The sequence below is a fragment of the Ictidomys tridecemlineatus genome, chromosome 9, assembly GCF_052094955.1.
Source record: "Ictidomys tridecemlineatus isolate mIctTri1 chromosome 9, mIctTri1.hap1, whole genome shotgun sequence".
Lineage (NCBI taxonomy): Eukaryota > Metazoa > Chordata > Mammalia > Rodentia > Sciuridae > Ictidomys > Ictidomys tridecemlineatus.
The window spans coordinates 4,571,428-4,598,527 of record NC_135485.1 but is presented as its reverse complement, the minus strand read 5'-3'; the positions used below and the strand labels follow the sequence as shown (position 1 = coordinate 4,598,527).

Genomic DNA, 27,100 nt, shown 5'->3' with positions numbered 1-27,100 from the left:
GGGGACAGCTTGTACCAGGAGGCTGGGGTCCTAGGTAAGGGATGTGAGGAGGCCAGGAGGGATGGGATGTCCCGATGAGGTGCCCATTGAGCTGGGAGTATCCTGGGGAGCGACAAGGCTGTAGACAGGGCAATGATGTCATTTTGATTTCAGGAAAATCGGGACAGGCAAGCAGAGCAGGCTGGCCTGAAGGAGACATAGAACACTCTCCTGATGCAGGAGCTGGGAGGAAGACCTCGACCCCTCTGAAGATGGGACGGTCATCTGTACACTGAGGGCAATGGAACTGCTGTGTCCATGAATCACAGCAGAGCCTGGTGCTGGGAAGTACTCCAAGCGTGATTAAGAATGGCACCTCGGATTCTCCCACACAAGGTACGGTGTATGACCTCAGTCTGGTGACAACAGTCCCCTGACAAGTCTCACATAGTGTTGCAGGGTCAGAAGAGCATCTGAGAGTGAGCAGGGAGCTCAGCTCAGCCTGGCTTGGGTTCTGGGCCCCAACTTATTGGCTGAGGGACTTGAGTGAGTGCCCCAACTGCCCCAAGCCTGGGCCCCTTTTCTGTTGTGTCTGCAGTGACCCCTGACCCTAGGGTGAGATGAGGCCCATGCAAAGTGTCAGCAGCCCACAGTGTGGGGTGGGCTCCACCCACAACCTTTCACGAACCTTTTACCATATGGCAGGCCTCCCCCAGGCCCTGGGATAGGACTGCAGTGGGGCCGACTCTGTCCCCACTGAGCCCAGCACCTGGAACAGCGCTCGGCACACAGGCATTGGGAAAGTCAAAGCCAAACGGCAAGATGGCAAGCAGGGGAGCCCCAGGTGAGGTGGAGGGGCTCCAAGCGCCAGGCTAAGCGGCCTAGACTTTTGAGGGTCTTTGGGGAGGGTGGGGATGAGGGGTCCTGGTGTCGTGGAGGCCTCTAGGGCAGAGACACGGGGAGGGTGCTGCGATTGGATAATGTCCCAGCAGACTTCTCTGCAGGACAACAGGTGCTAGGAGACCCCAGAGGGGCGGGGCACAGCGAGGCCACACTGAGGCTTCACCTCTACCCCTGCTCAGGCAAAACGTGGGCAAAGCACAGTAATCCTGTTGGGGAAGGCACGCCAGCTATCGGGGTTCCTTTCCCTTCCTCTTTCCCTTAGTTCATAGGGCTTGGAAATGCACGTGTCAGCAGGGGGCTGGGGACAGGCAGACAAGTGACCCAATTTGGACTATATTCCATGGGACAAGTGTGTAGTCTATGGCCAGATGAAATGGGCCTATCCTGTCCAGAGCAGACAGCCAGAGCCAGGGTCCATGCCTAAATGGCCAGTGTTGGCCCAGCCCCTGCTGTGGGGTGCTGGGCACCTGTGCTGTGGTGCTGCCTGTGGCGTCACGTCCTGGGGAGTGGTACTGAATTGTGTGTGGCGTCTATGACGTTGTGTTTGCACCCAGCCTTGTGCCAGGCACTGGATTGTAGCAGGGATCCATACAGATTCTGAGGGAGCTGGTGTTCTAGTGGAGACACAGTGAAGAGAGCGGGCAGTGAGCAGGGATAGGAGCAAGACAAGTGCAGGCAGCTCAGGATGATGGGCAACCCCAGCGGCTATCTCAGGCCATGCTGCAAGGGGACAGGAGACCCAAGCCTCTCTGCCCCTGGCACCCGTGCCCTATGCCACATCCCAGCTTCCACATGTACTTCTAAGCCACCATTTTTCGTGTCCTGGAAGAAAAACTGAAAATCACTGTATTTTAGGTCTGAAATTCTTGTCTCATTTTCCCTTCGAACAAAATAAATGGGTTTTGCAGTATTATTTTTTGAAAAGACCAGATTTTTGAAACTATCAAATCAGAGTAGAATGGACACTTATAAGGAATGACTGATAAACCTGGGGTGGAGACAGGGGCAATGGACCTGTGCTGGCTGGGAGGGGAAGGCCACTGCTTCCCGCCGTTTTGGCCAGAGGGCCTCTGTTTTTCCATCTGTTAAACTGGGACGAGACCTGACTAGCTGAGGCCAACCAGGGGCTGGGCATTGCACACAGCAGCTCACACCTCCGAGTTTTATTGAAGCTTATGACAACTGTCATGTCAGGTTAGTGGTTTCTCCTAAAGCTCCTATACACACATGCAGGAGAGAATATGCTACTTTGAAAATTCTAGCTGTCAAAACCCACAAAGCACTCACGGAGCACAGTAAACCTGCCCCACCTCAGGGCCTTTGGGCACGCTGCTCCCTCTGCGGGCAACAGGCCAGCTCACCCCCTCCCTGCATCTCTGCCTTTGTGGCTGTCCAGCACCCTTCATGTCTATCCGTGGGCTGCTTGTTCCCCTGGCTGGAATCTCAGTGCCCTCTCCAGGAAGGCAGAGACTGTCACCCTCCATACTCACCTGCCAGAAGGGGCCCTGGCATGTGGAAGTGCACAATACACTTCCACCAACACCTTGTGTCCCTGGTTGCCATAAAGAAAACCCCTTCTTCCCAGGAACCCTACCTGGGTGCCCAAATCCAGGGAATCCTGAAAGGGAAGTGCCTAGCACACAGTCCCAGCATACAGGTGCACACCAAGTCTGCACATCTTTGAGGATGGCTGGGGTTCTGTGTCCTGCTGCTGCTACATGTGGTGACATTGGAATGGTGATGGCTGGTGAGCATCCCAGCAACACCAGTCACCTGTGTGATGCCCTGAAGGGCCTGGCCAAGCCTCAGCACCTGCCAGGGAACAGTACACCTGGAGGCGAGCTGCTGAGAACCACTAGTGCAGCTGGGGAGCTTGGCTCAAGGACAGAGGCCTCTGCTGCCAGGATTCCCTCTTCCCTGGTGTCCAGCTTTCCGGCCTGCCCTACAGACTTTGACTTGCCAGCCTCTACAATGGCCGGAGCCAGTTCCTTAAAATAAATCAATCTTCCATCTCTCTCTCTCTCTCTCTCTCTCTCTCTCTTGCTCTCACTCTCTCACCCACATGCTCTTTCTCTCATCCTCCCTCTCCTCTCCTCTCTTCTGTGGCATCTGTCCCCATGGGTAATCTAGATCTTTCCTATTGGTAGAATCCCTGACTAGTATGTGACCTTCAGTCACATGAGAGTCCCCTTAGCCTGTTTCTCATGTAGGAAATGGGCATTCTAGGGCCCACCCCCAGGGGCACCACGAGGTAAAGGGCCCACCAGATAGGTTCCAGGTGCCAGCGGCTGCTCTTCCTGCATTGTCACCCAGGAGCCCGGAGACCTGCCCGCTCTGTGCCAGCAGCACACTAAACCCACAGAGTGCAGCAAAACCTCAGAATATGCCGAGGTCTTCAGCTACCAGATCCACCTCTCAAATTAGCTGTCCTCTTCCTGGTCACAAGGGAGGGGAGACACCTGCCAGGCTATAGGGGGTGGCCCTGAGCACACAGGCCTCACGCCAGGGGGACTGCTTCATGCTGGCTGTCCAGCAGCGTACCTAGGATACCAGACGCCCCTGAGGGTCGGCCAGGCTAGAGTGCTGGGTATGCAGGGCGGCAGGCAGGGTGCAGCGGCCACAGCCCTACCTGCTGTGCTTGCTGCAGCAGCTCCATGCGCTCACGCAGGATCTGGCTGTCAAACTCGCGGCTCTGCCTCAGGATCTGCCGGCGCACCTTCTCCACAGCGGCCTGCAGGTCCTCACGCTGGCCAGCGCTCAGCGCCTCGCTGGCCATCCGGCCCGGCTCCTGCTGCAGGGCATTGTACAGCGTGGCCTCCAGGTCCTGGATTTTCTGCACAGCCCAAATCACAGAGGTCACTAAGGGGTGGACAGTCATGGCCAGGGGCTGCTACTGCTGAACACAGAGTGGGGGCCTCAGCAGGGAAGGGGCATGCAGGGCCCGGGGCAGCAAGGCCTCAGCCTGGCAGTGGGTCGTCACCCAGCATGCAGCACTGAATTACTCTGTAAATCAAGCTGCCTCACCTCAGTGCACTAGGGGAGAAGGGCAAGAAGAAAAAGCCAAAGAAATAACCCCTCAAGTGTGGGATTCAGAGGGGGGTTTGCTTCAGCTGGCTTTTATTTCATCTTTGGCTTCCAATTGACTCTCCTCACCTTGAGGATAAACCTCCACCTTCTAACAGGTGTCATGGGACAAGGTGTCTCCAGCGCAGGCATCTGGTTTTCAAGTGTGTTAGGAACACAACTCTAACCCAGAGCAGACAGTGAAGATGTCCTCGTCCCCACCTCAGAAGAGCAAGGTGCCCTTTGCTAGCAAAGTGAATGGACACCAGTGGCCAGCTGAGGACCCTGACAAAGGCCAGGTTCTAGCCTTTAGGGGACCCTTACTCTATCAGCTCCACGGCTGGCCACCTAGAAACACAGCTGCCTTGTTAGGACATTTGGGGATGGAGAGAGAAATTCCTCCTTTGGATCTCCCTAAAGCCCCACCCCACTCCACCAAGGGACAGCTGCTTCTCTTACAAAGACACCTCAGGTGGTACAGATGCACCATCTGTCACCATGGAGACCACCATGGTAAGGTCAACCGGGGCCCCCAATAGCTTGACTACCAGCTATGGCTCTGCAAATCCCCTTCCCCAGCTGTAGCAGGCCAATTTCCTGGTGAGATCTCAGACCCTTCGGGCAGTGACTGGTTCCAGCCACAGGCCTTATCCTTGCCCTCAGAAATTAGAAGGATGAGTCCATCCAATGGCACAGCCAGAGGCCCCAGTGGGCTCCACGGTGGGGAAGCTCGCTTGTGTCTGCTGGCTGAGACCTCCCTAAGAGACCTCATGCGGCCAGCCTCCAGGAAGCAGCCCTGCTGAGTCCAGAGGCCCACTTCACTCCACCCTCACAAAGCTGAAGGCTACAGGAGCCAGGCATGCGTCTGCCACCTGCTGTCCTCGCTCCAGCCCGAATGCACAGAGCTGCCACCTCCCTGACCATTAGAGCTCATCTAGGCCACATCAGATCGGGTCCAGGTATGAGATGAAAAGCCCTTGGGGGCACCCTGCCCACTTCAGGCTTCAGGATATATTTCAGGTATGGCTTTAGTGTCTACAGGACAGTAGGATCAGCACGCAGAGAGGAGTTCTCTGCAGAACTGCACTCCAGGGTCCCAGAGCCTTCCTGCAAGGGGCACTTAGACAAAGAAACATGGAGTCCGAGGTTCCTGAAGCATGTTTTGGGAAACATCAGTTCTGCATTCTGCAAGAAGCTCCTTGAAAATCACGTTCTGTGAACCGTGAGCTTGCAAGCTGCTCGCTTCTCTTCCTCTTGGAGTCTGGGTCCATCCTTCTGCACATGGAGGCTGGAGAGGTCCTTTGGATTTTCCAAAGCATCTCCTGGGCAGTGTCCTCAGAGCTGTTGGAGGTGTCAGGGTGGGGCAATGCAGTAGGACAGAAATGATAGGTCCTCCCAGGGTGTTCACCAAAGGACCAAGACTGGATGGAGTCACGGAAGACCAAAGCAGTTAAAGAGAGAGGCCAAGGCGGCCTGCAGCTGGGAAGGAAGGTCTCCCTTTACTCACTGCTGTCATTCCCTCCCTTGCTGGCTCAGAAATAGGAGCTGAGAGGCTGAATCCATCCCGTCGCTGTGCAGCTCCTGCTGGGGCCTGGGAGTCCCTCCTCAGTCTCCACAGGAAGGGCCCAGGGTCACAGGGAGGTGTACTGGGTTTGCTTCCAGAGTCTCCCGTCTACCTACACTAAGCCCAGGCTGCCGGAGCATTCACAGAACCCAGGCTGGACCATGTTTTGGTGTGCTGTTTGCATTCTCAGGGGCAAGCCCACTCTGTAAAATGATTTTAACTACAAGCCTTCTAAGCACAATGCAATGCTCCCTGAAGGGAGTGGCATCAGACTGCCACTCCTCTCCACTCTGGGGACATCCTGGATGTCCTCTCATTATCCCCATCCCCACAGGAGGATTCTCTCAGTGCCAGGAGCACATGTGTGGCTTTGGCTGTGAGGACATATAAACTGGACCTTTATCACCAGGAAGCCCAGAACCAATTTTTTGACCCAAACCCAATGTCATACAGGACTTTACAACTGGCTACTTTTGTTCTGCTCTCATCTGACCTCAACTCATTGCTCTGCCCCTGCTTCCTTTGGGATATTTTATTTTTCCTATTTACAGGAAAACTTACTTTTGGATTTTAAGCATAAATAAATATTCAAGTATAAACAAACACATAAAAAAACAGTTTCTTCTTGGGGCTGAGATTGTAGCTCAGTGGCAGAGTGCTCGCCTTGCACATGTAAAGTACTGGGTTCGATCCTCAGCACCACAAAAAATAAGCAAACAAAATAAAAAGATAAAGAAAGAAAGAAGGGGGCTGGGGATGTGGCTCAAGCGGTAGCGCGCTCGCCTGGCATGCGTGCGGCCTGGGTTCGATCCTCAGCACCACATACAAACAAAGATGTTGTGTCCGCCGAGAACTGAAAATAAATATTAAAAAAGATTCTCTCTCTCTCTCTCTCTCTCTCTCTCTCTCTCTCTCTCTCTCTCCTCTCTCACTCTCTCTTTAAAAAAAAAAGAAAGAAAGAAAGCTTAAAAATCAGTTTCTTTTTGTTCATATCAAACGATTACTAGAATTTAATAAGCTTATCTCAAGAAGCCATCAAGGTAACTGATAATTTTTGAAATTGTGATGGATTTGGAAAATCAGCCACCTGCAGGTCTTTCTAGTCACAATGTGAAGATGGTGTGATATCTCCCCTCCCCACAGCCCCAGTAAGGGCTCTAAATAAGGAAACAGCACCAACCCCCGAGGAGAAAGCAGCCTCTAATGTGGAGTCCAAAAAGCCAAAGTGTCAAACCCACTTCCGGTCCTACCAGGTAAGCCTGGTCGAGGGCTTGCTTCCTGTAGTCCAGCTCCTCCTCCAGGTAGCCCTTCTGCCTGCTGAACAGGTCCTGAAAAGAGGGAGGTGCCTGTCAGGGGGAGGTCAGAGCAAGAGTCCATGACGTGCGGCTGGGTAGAGCTGTCTGCTGCCCTTTCTGGACAGCAGCGGTCATGGAATTGGCCTCCCCTCTTCTTGGGCATCTAGCTATGGTGGCGGGACACCACCTCCCATCAAGTGCCCAAGCCCAGATTTCAGGAGTCTTTCCAGGCTCCTCTGGCCGTGGCCCAGCAGCCCCCCTTCCCTCCTGGGCTGTGTCCCCACCTCTTGGCGACTCTCCCTGCCACACCTTCTCCCCCACCCTCTGGGTTCCTTGACTCTCCCCGGGTGTGATCTGTCCAGAATGGAGAGCTCCTGGCTGGAGGTCATCATCATTGGCAGCCATTTCATTTTATAAATGAGGAAACAGGGCCAGAGGGCCAGTGCCTTGTCCTAGTTGCCACAGTTCACTGGTGGCAGGAATTGCACTCCAACTCCGGGCCTCCTAGCACCTGCCCAGGGCTCTTCCCTGCCACACGCTGCTTCCAGAGTGAGTCCAGCCACCTCCCTCCTTCACCTGCCATCTCTACTTGGATAATCAAATGGTTCTTGGAGAACTCAAGGCCCATATCTCCTGGGAAGTCTTCTCTGACCTCCCCAGGTCAGGTAGAATCACTCCGCCATCCACCATTGCTCCTGTGAAGACCATCCTGTCCCCGCCATGTGTCAGCTACCCCAGGTACCAAGCACTGTGCAAAGCTGGCTCTGTACCTGGTGTCCCTCATCACTCAGCTCAGCCAGCTGCAGAGTGGAACCATAAGAAAAAGTCCAGGTCCCCAAGCTCTCAAGGCCAACAGATTCAAGCTGCCTGTCTCCACTGCCACTGGGCCAAGTGCCTGGTGTCAGAGCTGCCTCTAAAGCCCTCAGGCTGCACTCCTATGATCTAGGAATCTAGGACCCTGTGGGCCTGTGAGCCCAGGATGTAGCAGAGGCACCAAAAAATGTTTTAAGTGAGCAATTGAGAATGAAAGGAGAAGTGGGTGGACAACAATGACTCAGGACTGCCATAGGGCAGGGGCCACATTTGGAAATGCACGCAGGTACATGATCATGGAAACGTGCGCCAAGTCCTCCCCAAGAGCAGCTCAGTGGACCCTCCCCCAGATGGTTGGGTCTTTTACCTTCTCCTTCTCCAGGTCCAGCATCTTCTGGGTCAGAGCTGCCTCGGTTCCCTCTATCTGCTTCAGCCACTACAAAATAGCAGGGACAGGAGGGGCACAGCCCAATGAGAACGGGAACCCCTTGAATATCTGAGGTTTCGTGGTCTGTTTCTGCGTCATGGAAAGGTGTTTGCTTGAGGATGGATCTGGTCAGGGATACCCACGCACACCAGTGTGTGTGGAAAGGACATCTGTGTACACATGGCCGGGCCCATGTGTAAGGTGGCGGTAGGTGTGCAGATGACCTGCATATGGTGTGGCAGTGTGGACTTGGCGTGGGTAGACAGGCGTGAGGAAGGCTGCAAGTGTGTACTCAGGAGATCTGCAGATGAGCAAGTGAGCTTCATGCAGCTGGTGTCACAGAAGCAGAATGTCACCTCTCCTAACCTCTCCTGACTGCCCCAAGGTAGGCAGCATTACCCTGTGTTGTAAGTCAAGCATGGAGGCTGAGTTAAGTACCTTGTCCAAGGTCACACAGGTGGGGAACCAGGATTTCAAGCCTATCTGCAGAAGTCCTAGGCCGCTGCCCTCCTCCCCAGCACCAAGCACTGTGGCATGTGGACTGGGCAGAGAGGGGGCATACACACAGCGGGTGTGCAAGGGCATGAGAGTGGGTGAGTTCCAGGGTGAGCCTCTGACTTTCCTGGGAATGTGGGATGGGCACCTGAATGGCAGGTAAGGGGTGGGAGACCTCTCTAGCTTCCCTCTGGGATCTAGGCTGAGAGTGAGCTTGCAGACAGATATAGGCATGGGTATGTCTTTATGGGGAGCCCACCTAGGAGGGAGAAGTCACTGACACCAGGTGATTGACTTGTGGGGAAAACTGTGGGGTGTCCCAGCCACAGAGGTGTACCTAAGGTTGGTGGCAGGCGTAAATGAGTGCCTTTGAGCCTGTGGAGGCCTGGTGACTATGCCTTTTCTGATTCTGAGGGTCCCCTTAGCTTCCTTGGGAAATTTCTCTGGCTGCACCTCCTCAGACCTTTGGCTCCTAAACTTTTGCTGTGCTGGGCGGGAGCCCTGCCCTTGGCCTTCCCCCAGCTCTGCCCTCCTCTACACTCTGCTCACTCGGAAGAGTCTCCATCCAGCTCTGATCCATGCTTGTGCCCCATGTACAGCTCCCTGCATCTTGGCTCACAGCTAGGCCTCAGAAGGTCCCTGGAGGGGAGGCCCCTGGGCACCTCTCTTCTGTGTAAGAAGACCCATCTGCTGCACTCCTCACCCAGGACCACCCACAGCTCGGCCCCCTCCTGGCCGCAGGCTCATGTCCCACCACCCTCACACACTAAGCCCTTCCTGAGCTCTGGCCAGCATTTCTCTCCAAAGCACACATAACTGTTGGAACCTCCCTGCACCTGCTCAGCGTCCTCCCAGACATCCCCTCACTCCTGACAACCCTTACAGGGCCCTGCAGGGTGTGTCCCTGCAAGGCTCACACAGGCTCCTATCTTCACTCAAAACTCCCCTAGTCACCCCAAACTACATTTAGCTCTTGGGACAAGCCAAGGTCTTTCTCACCTCAGAGCCTTTCAGGTAGCTCCCACTGCCCGTAACACCCCCCTCTCCCAGGCCCAGCCTCAGCAGGAGGCTCTTGCCAAGCTAACATCTACCCAGCCTTCTGGCCCAGGTTGGTCTCACCCCTCCAGGAAGCCCACCCTGTTTCCTGAGTCATGAGTCTTGTGCTCTTTATTTGAGCTCACCTGGAAGATGCTGTGGTCAGCTTCCCTGCCCCCTAGGTCCCCCATCTGACTCCTGTTGCATTTCCCTGCCCAGCATAGGGCCTGGCATGCAGCAGGTGCCTAATGAACATCTACCGAGTGGAGGAGGGTGTGGGCGGGCTGCACAAGGGAAGGAGACGGGACAGGCACAGTTAGGATCTCTCCTAACAATGTCAGAGCTTGTCCCCGAGCAGGCCCTGGAGCCAGCAGCCGCAGCGGGGGCCAACCAAGCAGTCCTTAAGCCCTGCCAAGAGCGGCAACTTCATGAGAATAGATATGGGCTTATTTAATATCCTAATGCAAGCAATCAGAAACAACTAGAACTAAAATGGGGAGCACTTCCTGTTTGCATCATTACCACAAGCTGCTCTCAGAGTACTCTGTAGAGCCCGCTGTCAGGTAATGGTTCTTGTTAAATATAGATGTATATTAGGTGCCTATGTTGCTTATAAAGGAAAATCTTTACAGGTCCTTTTTAGTCACCGGGCCAGTACCAGGAGGGCAGAGAAAGCTGGCCTTGAATTCCTGGCCCGTGGAGATCAGGAATACACCAGAGTACCTCCAGATCTTTACTGAGCCTCGCTAACACCTCAGAGACCCTCCAGGCTCATCATGGCTCTGCTCAACCCCCAGCAGAGAGATCTCACAGGGGAGGGGAGGCAAACCTGCCACTTGAGGGCTGCAAGGAGCTGGGTGTCCTCTTCCAGCAGTCACAGGTCCAAAGCCAGCTCCTGGGGCTCCTCAGGTGCAAGGCCAGGACCCGTTGCAGCTGGTGGGCTGATCTCCTCCCCTCTCTCCAGAGAGGGTCCCACAACTTTGACAGATTCAGTGATTAGACAGCTGGACTGTGGCTGCAGGCCCACACATCACTCTCTAATCTTTATGTTAGCAGAGGGGACATAGATTTTTCATTATTCCTATCTTTTTGAGTCCTTTGTCTACTTCTTGGTCAGTTTTGAAATTGAAGGCAAAGAGGCAGACCTGGGCATGATCTACATGCCTACAAATGTCTTATGCCTGAGCCTCTCTGCAGGGCACGTGCCATGTGCCAAAGTGAGTAAGCCATGGGGCCAGGACTGGGGAGCTTGCTGGCCTGCACCTTAAAGTCTGTGCCTAGTGCTAGCTGCTAGGAGTGGGGCACACACCCAGGGAGGATGCCATCCTATGCTGCTCCTGACCAGTTGAGGCTGCACTGCACTTATGTGCCTCCAAGAGAAAACTGAAGTGGACTGTGGTCTGTTTGGGTCCCAGTACTGCACTGAAGAACACCTTTTTTTAAACAAGATGTATCTGGTAGGAAGGGGCTTGCCTGGCACTTGTGACCAAGTCTTATCTGACAGTGGTGATGCAGAGACCCACATTTTCTATGACCTTCTCTGCATTGTCAGCTCTAGGGTGACCAATTTGTCCCTATTTGCCCCCAGCTGTCCCTGTTTTAACACTGAAGTTCCCAGGACCAGTACCCACCTCAGTCCCAAGCAAATTGGATTGCTGGTCACCCAGCTGTCCTGCTGGCCTTCTCAGGGGACCTGCCGACCCAGCTCCCACCCTGCCCAGGGCCTGTTTATCTTCTTGAATATTCCCCCAAGTAGTAATACACAGTAATTCCCAAACCAATTTGACCTTTATTCACAGAAAAATGGCCTGGTTGATGTCTCCAGGATCCTGAACTGAGAAAACAGCGGAGTTTGCACTCTAAGGACTATCCCAAATGGGAGCTAGGCAGCTCTGGGCAGCACCAGAGTTGGGATCCCATAAACATCAGCCACAGGCCCGTATTTTGCCACACCTGATGGGGTCTGTGAGGAGCTGGCAGGCCAGGGAAGCTGGCATCACTCTGGCATTTAGGGCACCAAATGAGGTACAAGGCTGACAAGCTTGGAAAGGTTCTGGTGGTCGGGGCAGCAGCTAGCAAGAAGCGGGAGGAGGCAAGAAGGGTACAAGCTGGGAGTTGGGAAGGGATGGCATTGCCTAAGTCTGCCACCAACCTTTAGTGCCTTTTACTTGTGTGTTGGGGGGAAGGAGTGTGGGTGATGGAAAGACACCTGGGGAAGAAAACCATATTTTAAGCTGGGAGTTGGGAAGGGATGGCAAGGGTCAAAGCCAGAAGTCAGAGTGCCCATATCCTCAGCTGTCAACAGGAGATGCTAATGTGAGACAAAGGCTGAGAGAGAAGGACACAGAGATCTAAGGTCAAGGCCTAGAGCGACTGATCCCTCAGGGTATGAGAGGGGCCTTTCAGGAAGGCTCAGGTGAGTGAGTGACTTAGTGCCCCAGCAAGGCCCTGAACCTCTGCAGCCTTGGCCTTCATGCAGCCGAGGGTTAGAAACAGCAGCCCACCAACGCCTACCACCCTAGCCCCACTGCGAACCAGCCACCCCAGTCCACCAGTCCACAGGCATTGCTCAAGTGCCTCTAGGAACTAAGCCCAGTGCTAGGGCTTAGCCACACTGGACTCTGCTTAAGTAGGGTGTCCTGGATCCTGACACGAACCAGCAGGGCACCAGGACTCTCATGCTGCATCTCCAGGAGATTGCAGCTGGCAAGTGGGGGACAAGATCCAAGCCAGGAAGGCCTCACAGAGGCAGCATCTAGCAGAGGGCACCTCCACCCCATGCGGGCCATTGAAGCCCTCATACCTGCAAGAACCTTCTCGGTAAATCTTGCAATGAGCGTTGAAGGAACTGAGCCAGTGACTCACCAGCACTTTACTCTATGGAGCCCTGCTACATGAGGCTGGACACGTTCAGTCTTGCTGACAATGGTGCACTGAATGTGCCCAACTCAGCCCAGGAACCCGCCTCCAGTCAGCCCACCCGACGGCCCTGAGCCATCCTCAGTCCTGTTCCCTGGAGGGAGCAAGCTCAGCCAGATGGAGAGATGGGAGCCAGAAAAAGCCGGGTTCCACACCTGCATCGCCCTTCCCGACCGTGTGACCAGGGGCAAGGCATTGCCTAAGTCTGCCACCAACCTTTAGTGCCCTTTACTTGTTTGTTGGGGGGAAGGGGTGTGGGTGATGGAAAAACACCTGGGGAAGAAAACTATATTTTAAATGCCCTTCCAGAGATTCTGGAAAGAATCTGGATTAAGAGCAGTAAGGCTTCACCAAAAACACTACTCGAAAGCAGCATTTTAAAGCTTCACTCATGTGCTTTGGAAGGAATAAGATCCACAGACAGGAAGAACTACCTTGAGCGGTGTGCACTGAAAACATTCTAAACCAGTGTAGAAGGCAGACAAGTCAGGAATGCGTTTTTTAAAATAAAAGGTCAAAAAGTTAATATCTTTAATATGTAAAGCACATAGGCAAGTCAGTAAGAGAAACAATTACAACAAAGACTTATTTGTTGAATGAATGAATGAATGAATGAATGAACAAACGAATGAACGAACAAACAAACCCAGAGGAAAATAAATCCTCAAACAAAATGTAATTACAACTCGCAAGAAAGAAGAACAAAATAGGCAATACACATCAAAACGTCCACTACCACTAGCACCCAGATAAATGAGAAGGACATGATGACGTCATAACGTTTCTAGCCATGAAATTGAGAGTTCTTTTCTGTGGTAAAACGCCACGCTGAGCATGAAATCGACAGGAGGTCACTGGTGCCCCTCTCTGGAAGCCACCTGGATATTGCCAGAGCCCTTCGATTGCCTCAGGATTCCACTTCTAGAGTCTGTCCTGTGGTCAGTTCTCAAATGCACAGAAATCTATGTGTGATGGTGTCCACCACTGAGGGCATGATGGCAAACAGAGGTAGAGTGGACAGCCCAGCAGCTGACGGCAGAGGATGTTCTCTACAGTGTAACCATAGGACAGAAGGAGGCAGAGCTGTCGAGATACATGTTTGTGAGCCATCTAGAATGTCTTGTAAAGCAGGATGAAGAGCTGGATGCTAAGTAAGATTTCAACTAAGCTAAGAAAACGGGAGTGGGAGAAAGCCAGAGGCAGCATACGCATCACCCACTGCTTCCTTGATGGGGTGTCGGTCCCTCCTGCAGTCTGGCCTTTTCTACCAAGGGCATGTGGTGTATGGCTTTCCATCAGAATGTGAAGAGGCATGCATATGCACATGCAGAGCAGACTGATCGACACACATGCTCCCAAACAAGCGAGACACCAATGTACAGTTTCTTGTATGGTGCTGGGTGCTGGGACAAGGTGTGAGCACAGAAATGCCGCTGGGTCTACCTTTTCACACAGGGCAAGCACAGTTCCAGCCTGGATTATTGCAACCTGTTCTTCATTTCTCAAATTCTAAAACAGAAAAATGGGCAAGGGCATTTTACACTGGATCCCAATCCACGGGCAGACAGTCAGCACCAGGCTCCACTCTGAGCCGTACCCCAGGGGTCAACCCCACTCACTAACGGGGTCAGCGATTCAAGGCAGAGAGCTCCTGTCCCTCTGGACTTCACAGTGAACAGCTGCCACCCAGAGGGACAGGAGCCACCTGCCTTGGGACTGCCTTTAAGATTTAAGACTTCAAGAATCTGTGCCCCATTCAAGCCAATCTTTAGGAAGGCAAAGTGTCACTTTCTGACTTCAGCAACCTGTGTGAGCCCACCTTCTCTCTGGGTACTGGTCCTTAGGCTTTTTCTCTCTCATTACTCACAGGCTGTAAGGGCAACCTCACTTTGAAATCCCACTTCTGACAGATTCAGACCCAACCACCCACAGAGGAACATAGCCATACAAAAGCCTTACATTGTACTTATTAGATCTCTAAAACTAGAGAGAAATTAAAACAAAACAAAAGCCACACAGAATACGCCCAGATCAAAACAAGAACACGAACCGGAAACGGATTGCTCATAGTTACCCCGTTATCGCCAAGGATATCTAGTTTCTTCATAAGTTCAGAAACATTCACATCCTGGAAAAGATTTCCAACGTTCATTTTTGTGTGAGCAGCAGAGACCATCCACACCAATTCCCAGAGCTACACCCTGCGTGTGGACGGACCGCGCCCGTCCTCTCCTGGTGCCTACAGAGGGCGAGCCCTGCCTCTAGCTTTTCCTTCGGGGAGAGAGGAGAGAAGGTGCAGCTGCAACTTATTGGCTGAGTTTTACACCAGAATAAACACCACTTTTGAGAAAGGCCTGTGGAATGTGTGGGTTGGAAGGCCACGGCCCGCAGGCCCTAGCAGGGCTTCAGGTATGTGGCAAATGCTGGCCATTATTACCACCACGGTGGCCACCTGCAAGATACTTCCTAGTGTCAGGCACTGTGCCAAGCACTTTACGTCTGTTCTTTATCTAACTTCATGGTCACTCTAGTTCGATGTAGGAGCACTGCCATCTGGAATTCATTGCCCAGAGACTGAGGCTCAGAGAGGTTCCAGGCTAGAGCCGGGCAGTGGCAGGCTGGGGTTTGCAGTAAGCCCATATCCCAGACATGGAGGAAAACAGGGTAACACCTGGTGACCCTTCTAAAGTGATCTCACTGCCTTTCAACACAGGGTGGAGGCCAAGGGCTATCTCATTACAATAAATTCTGCTCTTGGCCCCAGAATACAATCCCCCTTCACCAGTCTGGCACTCAGCGAGCCTGTGGCCTCAGCTCGCTGGAGGCCCCCCCCCACACGCTACCTTAACTCCTTCCTGGTGACAGAACAGCTGGAGGGCGCTGCTGTTGTTCTCGGGGAAGGTGGTGATTTGGAGGTTAAAGGCTGGCGACCTCCGCTCTCTCTCCTGGGGAAAAGATTCGGTTTAAAGACAGAACTCAATTGGATTATTTACCACTTGCCATTTTCCCATGTTATCAGCAAAAACCAACGCACTCCGGTGGGCAAAGGTGTGACTACAGCGCACACGCAGACCGCACAGGCCTCCTCCGTGAGTGGGACATCTTCGCCTTCCATGGCGGGAGACTGTCTCTGCACATTGGCTTACCTCTTACCACTCAGCTAGGAAGAAATGGTTAGCAGGGTCTCATGAGTCTTCTGGTTGCAAGACTGAAACCCAGGAAGTCACAGAGTTACAAAATTTGATAAAAGCAACTGCACCAAATTTCAATGGGCAACAAAAGCCACTAGGTGTGGTGTGTGTCATTCTGTGCCAGGCACCTCAGTGTGCTGACGGGTCCCCATGCAACCTTGAGAGCCAGACACAAACTTTTTTTTTTTTTTTGCAAACAGAGATGGAAGCTCGGGGAGGCCGAGTCCCAGGTCCTTTTCTAGTGAATGACAGAGTCAGGCCCAGCCCTGCCTTCACTTTCTTTCCAGTATAATCTGTTGGCTCTGCTCACAATTCTTTTTTGACCCACACTAACACAACCAATGATCTTAGTTCTGCCCAGCCTTAGATTTAATGTCAAATCTCAATTATGAAGGAAGTATTTTCCCAGAAGAAGAGCTTATTAGTCACACACCAAGTGACAAGTTTCAGAAAGGCCAGGACAAGCCTGGGTGTACTTATGGGGACAAAGTATACCGGTACGACAGGACCCTGGTCTCAAATGTGTTTCCTTCACAGAGCTGACTGTAGACCTCCAGCACAGGCTGAGAAGACCCTTTCAAATCACACCTTAAGTAAACTGCTTTTGTTTGATTCAAATTATAGAATGGTAATAATAACTTGCTTTGGGGCATTTTAGCAGAATCTAACTACAGAACCAATGGACTCCTTTAAAAATTCAACTTGAACTAAATTTCAATGAAGAACAAAAGCTACCAGCTGTGGTGTGTCTCTCTTTGCCAGGCACCTCACTGTGTCGACTGACCCCATGCAAACTTGTGAGGCAGGTACTATCTAAATAACCAAGCACAAAGTCAGCGGCATGTCTCAGCACGCTTCTGAAGGGAAGACGAAGGGGCTATTAATTCAGTGAATTTCCAGGAAGCCCCACCCAGCTAGCCTAGGCCTGGAACAGTCCTAGGAGCCAAGAACAAAAACCATGGTTCACTTCTTTGGACACCATTCTACCAGCAATACTTATTTAAATGGAGTCTCCATAGGAAAGTGATCCAAGAAGATCATAATGGATAAGAGTACAAGTCAGAAAAGTGGTTCCCAATGGCTCTGAATTCAGACGGAGATGGAAATCCTAGTAAACCAAGCTTATGGAGTTCTTTTAAGGAAGGCTCCTGACAAGGACATGTGCAGCTTTCTAACAATGGCAGAGGCACCAATGACGACCTCACAGGACTTCTGATTTCTGACACTTTTAAAACACTCAGGTCTAGGGAGAGTGAGTAGCAGTAGCACTTGGTGCTGAGGGACTCTTGGCCCAGGCCTTGCCATCATGACAAGGTCCAGCTGGTCAGTTCTAAGGCGAACAGAACTCAACTCAAGCAGGAGGAGAAAACAAAATCAGAAAAGCCACAGACACCGTGAGGCACTCACTTCCACTGAGGTTTCATACATGCAAGGGTCAGCTGGGGGAAGCAGAGCCGCATCACTACGAGAGCTCAGAGAAACTGTCACAAACTTAAGTGATGTTTAAGATGCCGATGACTTTTAAACAGAAACAAAAGGGAGTTATGAAGTATCGTGAGAGCAAGGCAATACAGTAACACACCAAGGCAAGAGTTCTCTTGGAAGCAATTAAACCATCAATATTCTTTTACTGAGTCCCACTTGGTGCACTGGGGAGTTCCTGGAGGAACACAATTTCTACCTGTGAGCAGCATTCAATCTCCCTCCAGCCACTTTGAGTTATATTTGGAGTTATGAATAATAATTTCTTTAGTCCAAATTGCTGTGGTGCCTGGGTCTGTATTTACTGAAAAATTTGAGCAAGTAACTCCTTTTCTTAACCGTCTCTGCAGACACATCCTCCTACCCTGCCTCTACTTACCTTGTATTTAACTTGCAAATAGAAAATGGGCCCAAACTGGCTTTAAACACATTAGAGAGTCAACAGCTGGCTGGGTCAGACTCTGCTATTTCAAAAGGTGAGATGTGCTGCATGCAAGATCATTTACAAAGGTGTGTTATTAATTGCAACAGTGCTTCTGTCCAGGTTTGCACAGTGCAGACCCAGTGACTATGCATGCAGGAAAGAAGTAGTTATGGCAATGAAACACAAATAAAAAAGGCAAAATATTGCAAAAACAAATTATTTTATTAAGTGCAAAACAAGCCGTAGGCAATAAATATATTAGCTCTGTACAGGTCCACAGACTTCGGCGAGCACCCTCTCCAGAACACGTTAAGGCAGTGAAATTATTCTGAACATACAGATTGAAAAGAAAAAAAAAGAAAGAAAGAAGGAAGGAAGGAAGGAAGGAGAGAAACGCTAACATGTCCCTTCACACATGCTTGGGAACGGCAGGGAGCTTTACATGAATTTCAGTTTGGGTTCAAAGAGAATGTCTGCTCCATTTGAGAGCTTACAACAGAGAGAGTCTCTTACTTCGAGCTCTAGCACTCTGAACTCTAACAGCTCGTTCTGATCCTTCGCATCTTGCATTTCGCTCTTCAGCTGGTTCTCCTCCATTTCCAGCCTGTAAATCTAGAGCAAAGACAGCTGTGCATTAACGGGCAGCAGCAGCTGCCACCTCAAACTAGGTCCCCTGATCGTGGGCTACCTCAATGGTGGCCTGAGGAGGACAGGGAACCAGCCACGGGGCAGACTTTGCAGCAAGCATCCAGGAAGGTGCAAACCAGAAACTGCTGACATATTTGCTGAACAAATGAATGATGGGGAAGCTGAGGCAAAGAGCCCCGGAGACCCTGCCCTGAGGTCAAGGGGCAGGAAGCAAGAGTGCCACGCCAGGGCTTCTGCTCCCAAAGGCTGCCCGGAGTCTTTCCAGCCCGAGCCCCCAGGGTTAGCCCACCTGGACGGCCCTGCAGGCTGCAGCAGAGCACGGCTGTCTGTCTCTCTGCCAAGCCTTCCTAAGAAGCCTGTGTGGCAGTGGTCACCCCCAGAGCACAGCAGTCTGGGAAGCAAGACAGCCAGAGACACAGACGAGTTACAACAGAAGTGTCCTGGGCCTTTTTCTGCCCAAGAAGGTATGGCAGAGCCCATTGCCTGGCAGCAGTGAGGGGCCACTGTGACAACACACGTGGTGAGGGCTTTGGGGAAGTCCTCAGAGTAGCACCCCTGATCTCCGTGTCCTCCCTCTTCCTGGTAAGGAGGAGGTCCACACAAGGGCTCTCTTCTGGGGCACATGTGGAACCTGTGTGGGTGTTTTCTGCAGCTCCCAGAACTTAGTAAGCACAATCAAGAATGCTGAACTCCCCTGACACAGAGGACTGCCTCCCATGACACTGACCGTCCTGCCCAAATGCCTCCAGAAAATGAGGCAGTGAGCTAGCAAACACCACACAGCAGTGGGCAGCAGGGTGCAGCTGACCTGGCCTCCCATGGGAAAAGGCCAGCTCACCCTGTCCTGCACTCAGATGTTTAAGGCAAAGCCCGCCAAGGGCCTGATGGCACTCACCTGTAGCATCCAGGAGAGGAAACCTATGGAGCAGACTAGTGGGTGCAGGGGCATGAGGGGTGGGACTGGGAGTGACTGCAACTGAGCAGGGAGTCTTCATGGGGATGAAACTCTTCTAAACCCATATTAGGGAAATGGTGGCACAACTCGTAATTAACTTTTTAAAGTGGGTGGGGAGTCATGCCCAGTGGTACATGCCTACAATCCCCACAACTGGGGAGGCTGAGGTAGGAGGATTCCAAGTTCAAGGCCACTCTCAGAAACTTAGCAAGGTTCTAAGCAACTTAGTGAGACCCTATCTCAAAATAAAAATAAATGGCTGCAAATATGGGTTGGTTAAGTGCCCCTGGGTTCAATCCGTAGTACCTAAATAAATTAAGTAGGGAGAGGCTACAGTCTTAATCCCAAAGCATCTGGTCTTCTCCCCATGCAGACTCCTAGGAGAGCTCCAGCAAGGCCTATGGTTAGAGAGGGCAGGTCAGAGGCTCAGCTCCCAGTAGGGTCAGCTGATCTGGGCTCAGGTGGTCTGAGGGCTTGCTCAATGACCAGGGCCTCTGGAATCCCAGAGCAATGGCAGAGGTAGCCAGGGTGTCCAATTTGAGAGCTGGGGCCAGCCCTCCCTACTTCTGCAGGGGACCTGGGAGTGGCTCCTCTGTCAGCTCTGAGGGCCCAGAACAGAGGACAGAGCAGAGGCCTCTTCTCAAGCGAGGTGCCCTGGTCCCTGGAATGTACCCAGAGCATGGAATGGGCTCACATAGGCTGGCCTCAGCCTGTGACCCTGAAGCAGGCCACATACCTTTTCCAGCAAGTCTTGGTTTGTTCTGATGAGCAGCTGCTTCTCCTCCACCCACGTGGAATCCTGCAGGAAAGCAACAAACGAGTCACTGCATTGGGGCAGGTCACCTTCCAAGAAAAGACCACGCCTGCATGAGCGCATCCTACCTCTAACCCTAACCCAAGAAAGAGCAGCAGCAGGGAGTGAGACCTTTCTCCCCTGGGTGGCTCCCCACAGGTGCGCGTCCACCCTGCCAGGTAAAGGAGCAGCTCCACACCTGAAGGCCAGCCTGTGCCCACAGCCTTGCCAGTCCACAGTCCTTCCATCACTTGCCCAGCCAGCTCCCATGTGAGTGGGCTGCGAGCACAGGGCACGGAGTCTCTCCTGACGCTGGGGCATCCCCAGCCAGGCAGAGCTGGCACTCAGCAAGCATCATGGGGATGGAGGGGCGAGTACATGAGGGCAAGGGAAGCCTTCTCCAGCTCCCTGCCTCTCAGCTGGTCAGCAGCAGGACTAGAACTGGGTGAGGTCCCTTCCCAGCAGGCCAGGCCCACCAGCGCTTGTATTCCAGGATGCTTTGAAGCCAAGGCCCAACCCAGGACCTGATCCCATGCCATGGAATGTCCAGAAAAGGCCCTGGCTCCTCCTCGTTCCCTTGGACCTAACATTGCTCATCCTGCACCACCGCTGACCCTCACATAGGCACAGTGGTGTCAGCTGTCCCTTTGCCTTCTTGTTCATGACAGGTTGTTTATGAAGGTGGCTGAAGCTTCCCCTCCATCTCTCTGCTACACCCTCTGCAATCCTCCCAACAAGATGTAGGGCCTACTTCTCCAATTTTAAAGCTGGACTTGGCTGTGACATGGCCTGACTACTGGGACAAATGTGATATAAACAGAGGCTTGGTAAGTACTCAGACAGGGGGCTTATCCTTTTTTCCTGCTCCCAGGCCACCAAGTAAAAAAGTCAGGTTTCCTCCCTGAGGCCTCAGCTGACACAAATGGCAAGAAGAGAATGAGGCCTTCTAGCCCCAGGAGATCTGCCTAACCACTACAGCCTCAAGACTGACCCCAGGCAAGATTAGCAGGACCACCAGCCAGCTGAGTCCAGCCCAAACTATCAATCCACAGAACTAGAAGTGAATAAGACACATTTGCTGTTCAAATAACTAAGTTTTGGAGTGGTTTGTTACATAGCAATAGAAAACTGATACATTCTCCTCTGCACCAAGTGCAGGGCTTGGAGTAGTGCAAGAGCTCTGATGAACACTGGCTGATGAATGAGAATTCATTTTGCCTCCAAATGGGACCCTTCTCTCAGCAGGCACTGAGGGCAGAACTGAGCACAAACACCATATCCAACACCACAGGATGGGAGGCAGAATGTCTTGCTATCTTCTGGGGCGATGGGTTCATTGTCTCTGCTCAGCGAAGGGTAGGACACAGAGACAGCAAGTGAGCAGCAAGCTTTTTGCAAAAGCAATGGAGACAGACTCTCCAGAGAGAAGGGGCCCTGGAGCCAGGAGTCTGGTGGGGAGTTTTGGCCTGTTCTTTTTATGGTTTCTGGAATTTCCTCCTCTCCTTAGCATCTCCTCTGTCCATGTACTCCTCACTATTGATTGGAGCACGCTGTGTCCACACATCTATTTTAGTTTTATATTAGATCCGACACCTAGGAGTATAAGTACAAAAGTCTCTGGCTGGTTGGGTCCCCCGCTTGTGTCGGAACATGAGTACCTTCGTCAAGCAGGAAGTTGACCTCATTAGAAGGTCCTCTCCGTGCTCCTTTGTTCTGGCCCTCTCTCGACCTCCTCACTTGCCATTGTGTCTGGGCTGCCTCTGCCCTTCTGCACCTCCCTCATTGAGCTGAGGCAAATTACACCACACAACCTCAGACTGGAGAAGGGAAACTGGGGTGAGTGGAAAGTTAGAGAGGAATTTGAGGAAGCCTCAATGTCAGACTTCTGGGTCTCCCTACTTCCTCTTACCCAGTGTGTTAAGTAGTATCATCAGCCCATTTTAAAGAAAAGGAAACTGAGGCACGGAGATTATGCAACTTGCCCAAGATCCTGTGACAAGTAATTGACAGAGCTGGTACTTGGCTCCAGGGTGTATGCTCTGCAACACCATGATGCCTCCAGGGAGGAGAGACCACAACTCCCTGGGTCCACTCCTGGGCATCAGGTGCCCTCACACCCCTACTCAGCCCTTCATAAAGGCTGCTGCTTGGTCTGCTTGGTGTCATACCTGAGTTCTGATGGCTTACTTTGAATCTCAACCACACCCAGAGCCCTGCTGCTAACTGGAGACTGTTCAGAGCTGGCCATCTGCTCTATACCTCTCCTGGAGTACCTCCTAGGGTCCCTTACACCTCTACCACCCCTCCAGTTCACACCTGCCTTCCTTTTCCCAGGCCCCACCAGGACCCAGGCCCCTCCTTAGCCCTTCCATGTGAAGATGGTGGCACAGACACCCTACTGGCCACACATACCCAGCAGGGACACGTGACTAACGGTTTGGGCCAGTGAATTATGCTGAGAGCAAACAGCCTCTTCCTGCCAAGTGAAGGGGAATCCTAGAAAGAGCAATTACAAGATGGCAGCCTCCCTTACTGGATCACTGAGGAGCCACATGGAGCAGATGACCCTCTGTGTATGGTGGGGCAGAATTGTGGAGGCAGGGATGCAAGCAGGAAGTCAGTGTCTTCATATTAAACCCCCAAGAGGTTCTGGTTGTCTACAAACCCAATAGCACTTTTCTAACAGCACAACCACCATACTGGGCTCTGGACCTATGCCACTCTCAAAGAGGCAGGGTTTCCACACTGAGCCTTTTCAGGGTCCTGAGTCCCCCAGGCGCACATACTGCCTCTCTGTATCCTGCGGTGGATTGGGCCCAGCCTAATCTAATGAAGAGAATGGGTTCTGGGAGGTGATGCTGAGCTGAGCAGTGTGCTAAGTGGTATCATTAGGACTCTGCCCAGGACTCTGCCACATTTTTCCATAATGCCTCACAGCAGGGAACCTCATTGCTGGGAGACCTGCAGTGGGTGGGGCTGCAAAAATTCATGGGTCCACTGCCTTCACTCTTGCAATGAGCCTCCCAGGCAGCAGCCACTCTTCTTCAGGCTCAAGTCAAAAAGGGTTCCGATCCCCACTCTGCTTTTGGAATTGTTTCCTATTTTTGCACATTTGGCAAACAAACGAAGGGAAGGCCAGTCAGACTTCCATAAAACGTGCTTTGATTTTTTTTCCCCTTCTTTTGACTTGGCAGCACACTCTAGCTGGATTCTATCTCGCCCTCCAGGAGCTTGCATGTGGCTCACAGAACACTGTCTCAGCACACAGGCAGGCCTCGAGGACACTGCCACAGGGACAAAGACAAACACGTGACCAGGCCTGCTCACCTGTCCTTTCTCAACCAGCAACTTCTCCAAGTCTTCGATTTTGGCCTGACACCTCAGCAGATCAGCCTGCAGCTGCTCCCGAGTCTAGAACATCAAAGACCAGGAAGTGAGCAGGTCCCCTCACACAGGTGACAGGAGTAGAACCCAGCTGCCATACAGACAGAGCTGGGGACAGGCTTGGGTTCAATAGCACATATTCAAACTTGGCCCTCCTGGTGGCACTGGGGGTCGACACCAGCTGCCAACACCAGCTGCCAACCCAGCGCCATGAGGAACTGAAGGTCTTGAGAGCTGGCGGCTCTAAGCTCCACCAGCTCGCACACAAGGAAGTGGGAGCCAGGCACACCAGGTCCCAGCCCCAGCTCTCTGCCCAAGGCCAGCATCTGCCCTTTCAGCAGTCACTAGCCACCAGGGCTTTCCTACAGGCTGAGTTGCTGAGTTGTAGGTGGGCCCTTTGCCACCTACAGAAAGGGCTGAAAACCCCAATGTCTGCAGGGCTAGGCAGGCATGTAAATATGGGAAGCTGACTGGGGCAAGAAGGAATGGTGGGGACTGTGGCAAACTGGAGGATGTGACCCCCAGCCCCAGAGAGACTGCCCCTCAGCTGCAGTCCAGTGCCCTGTGGGATGGGAGCCTGGTACTGCAGCACAAACTGTCTTTCAAGAGATGTCGGGAATCTGGACTTCTCTCTGAAATCTCCACAATTTGAAGTAGTTGACATTAGAAAACACTAACAATTCCACTCAAATAAAGCCCTGCAGTTCACCTGCTCCGACCTAGGGGAGAAGGACTGAGTCCTATCGTGGCCCAAGAGCTCCCCTCCCCAGTGACCTCACTGCCCTCACTCCTGCTCTCACCCCTCCCCAGAGGGCCACTGCTCCTCCCCAAATGCCCTGGCCCCATTTTGAAGTGGCTGCTCCTATCAGCAGCTGCCATCCACAAGAGGCCTGCCAGATAACACCCAATTTTGTCGCGTCCCCATAAAATGGCCCACAGCCACCTGCCTGGGACTCCCAAAAAGTGCTCAGAGCATACTCTGAGCCTGAGAAGCCTGGCCGCACCCCTGAGCTCTGCCAGGGACCTTCTGGGTACCTTTGAATTTTCTGAGCCTCAGCTTCCTCAGTCAGAAGACAGCGTGGATTGCTTCAGGCCACTGAGGGAGTGAAACGGGGCCCTGGCGTGGGCTCTCTAGGTGTCCCCCTTACTCTTAAAAAGGCAAACAAATCTTGATCTATGGGACTCCAAGGTGGCAGAAGGGCCAAGGGGAGGAAGTTTCTGGAAGAGGGACACAAGGCCTGGACTGAGGTGGCCCAAGGCCCTTGTACCTGTGGGCTGGGGAGCTCCCACAGTGCTCCTCAGGGATGTGCTAGGGTCCTTGGCCTGCAGACTACAAGGCTAGCCAAGTCTGTGGCCTTGTCTCTGGTCTAAAAAAAGCACTCTGCTGTGCATGGAGGAGCTGTCATGTAGACAGGACACGTCTGGCCACTCGAGGCTCCTGAGGTCCTGCAGCCTCACTGAAGAACACCTCCACGTGAGACCTGGTCACGGATGCCCATCACCCCAGAATCTCCTCCACTGGAAGGGACACGCAGGACCCAGCCCCACCCCGCTTGGTCAGCCTGAGGCCGCTGCACTCACCCGGGCCTCCCGCTCGGCGTCCAGCGTGCCCCCCACCTGCTCCTGAAGCAGGGCATAGGCCCGCTGCAGGGCCTGGTACTCCCGGGTCAGCTGGCAGAACCGTAGGTCAGCCTCTTCTCTGGTCGTGGTCTTAACACAACGGAGAAGAAAAACTACTCAACATGTGACTTAATGTAACTCTGAGCACCAGACAAAATCCAAGCCAGATCTCACAGCTTCTGCCCAGGGGTGCTCAGAGCTGTCACTGCCAGGAAGTAGTTAGAACCCCAGGGTGGAGGGCTGCAGGGAGATGCCTTCTCTACCATCAGTGCCCTTTCCAGGAGCTCCCTGGCCTTGGGAACCAGAGTCCTCTACGAGCAGGTCGGAAGGGCAAGGGTACCAAACACAGATTAGGCCACTCACACCTGGAGGGCACCTCCTCTGGCCCACCCTCCTGGGTGAACATGCAAAGATGCAGATACCCAGGGAGCGTCGGAGTGTGGCTTGCAGCTGTGCAGGACTGAAACCACACGGTGCCATAGTCAGAGCCTGCTAAACACTGGATGTGCACCCACATGCAAGGCCCATGGGCCACGAGATGGGTGATACAGTCACATATTTTATTGCTGAAAGAGGTCTGTCACTATCACTGGTTGGAAAAAGCCAGTCACAAAGGCCGTGTCTGGCTACTGCTGTTTAAGTTAATGCGGCAGGATGTAAAAAATGAGACTCAGCATTGGGACAAAGGCACCTGGCCCAAAACAAAGCCACCCAGACACCCAAGCAGGACACAGCCACAAACCACAGTGTCTCCAGCACAGCCAGCCCCAACCCCCGAATCACAGCCAGCACTTGCAGCTGAGGCTGGTGAGCTAATGCGGAGGACTGCGTCTTCTTCCCAGCAAGAGAAGGGGCGTCACTTGGAGAGGTGACACACATCTTCTGAAGTTTTGGTACAAAGTGGCAGAACAAAGAGGAGGGCCTCCCTGGGGACAGATGTGCCAGTTCCCACAGCTCACAGCAAGTTTTCCCGTGGCCACATGGACCCAAGGTGGAAGTGAGCCTGGAAGTCATAACAGAAGGGACTCCAAAGAAAAGGCCACCAGGAGGGAAAAGGACCCTGCCTAGGACTCTGTGGGAGACAGCTGCCCAGAGTCTGGGGTTTGAGGGGCAATGCCCATGCTGCACAGGGGCAGTTCCAACAGGAGGGACTTTGAAAACTCAGGGAAGTTGCTATGAGAGAGGCAGCAGCCACCTGCCCCAGCCAGAGGGCACTGCTTCAGGGGCCAGCTGCCCGCTGTGGCTGCCCAAACCCTCCTTCCCCAGGGTCCAGCTCAAGCTTGGGACAAAAGCCAACAGAAGTTGCAGGGAGGAGAGATGGAAGAGGGCTTGGCCAGCAGGGCAGGGAAGCCCATGCTGGACTGAGGAGCACTGCTGGACACGACGACTCCTGTCACTGAAGGCCCAGAACCCACGGGGTCTGCAAGACTGCGCAGCTCTCCCGAGGGGGTTCAGCTGCAGGCCGGGGGCCTCTGCAGGGAAGCCATGGACCTGCACGGGCACAGGTGGTCAGAAGGGCGCGGGCGACTGGGTGGGGACTTCAGTGGTTTCCACTCCCTTCACACCCTGGGGAGTTCAGGGGTTTCTCCTACCATGATGCTTTTGCTTTTCTGTCCCAAAGGCGAGGCCACTGCTTCCTGAGGTGGGGAAGGGGGAGTATGTGGTAGGGGGACAGGACATCACATAGCAATTTTAACTATAAAGGGGAGCACACCAGGGTGACATGGGCACAGTGTAGCTGAGCCCTGGCAGCCACAGATTCCTGGGTGAGATCAGCACTGGGGAAAGGAAGGGTAGCCCCACAGCCACTGGTGCAGGTGGCCCCTGAAGGACAGTGGGACCCCCTTCCCTTGGTCCTGGGGCTTTGATAACACAAAGTGAACCTCCCTCGTCTGGGTCTTAAGCTCCAGGCGAGGGAGTGGCCCAGAGAGCGTCAAGGTGGGAAGTCCTGCAGGAGCCGCTGCTGCTTGCTTACGTCATCCAAGTCCTCCTCGGGAGTGGCTGGGGTCCTGTCCGTCCTGTCTGTGTTGTAGGAGGTCTCTGACAGCGTTTCTGAGTCCACAGACTCCTCATCAAATCCAAAAAATGTCTCCACAACATGCTTCTGCGA

The 27,100-nt window shown here is 53.1% G+C and overlaps 1 protein-coding gene across 21 annotated transcripts in view; it reads right to left on the bottom strand.

The window, feature by feature from the left end:
- The window catches only part of Jakmip1 (janus kinase and microtubule interacting protein 1), a 143,408-nt gene that overhangs the window by 5,548 nt on the left and 110,760 nt on the right, over positions 1–27,100 (bottom strand). For 12 of the 21 annotated variants that reach the window (XM_078021005.1, XM_040292679.2, XM_040292678.2 and 9 more), the window contains 11 exons: positions 26,966–27,094; positions 24,952–25,080; positions 23,314–23,397; positions 19,930–19,992; positions 18,104–18,202; positions 15,337–15,438; positions 14,568–14,621; positions 13,937–14,002; positions 7,985–8,053; positions 6,748–6,837; positions 3,512–3,715 (listed from right to left, as the gene is read on the bottom strand). In XM_078021005.1, the coding sequence (XP_077877131.1) occupies positions 3,512–3,715; positions 6,748–6,837; positions 7,985–8,053; positions 13,937–14,002; positions 14,568–14,621; positions 15,337–15,438; positions 18,104–18,202; positions 19,930–19,992; positions 23,314–23,397; positions 24,952–25,080; positions 26,966–27,094 (1,089 nt within the window). Of the gene's footprint in view, positions 1–3,511; positions 3,716–6,747; positions 6,838–7,984; positions 8,054–13,936; positions 14,003–14,567; positions 14,622–15,336; positions 15,439–17,791; positions 18,203–19,929; positions 19,993–23,313; positions 23,398–24,951; positions 25,081–26,965; positions 27,095–27,100 lie in introns of those variants that run through there. The other 9 variants (XM_040292682.2, XM_040292686.2, XM_040292685.2 and 6 more) reach the window with 6 other exon arrangements.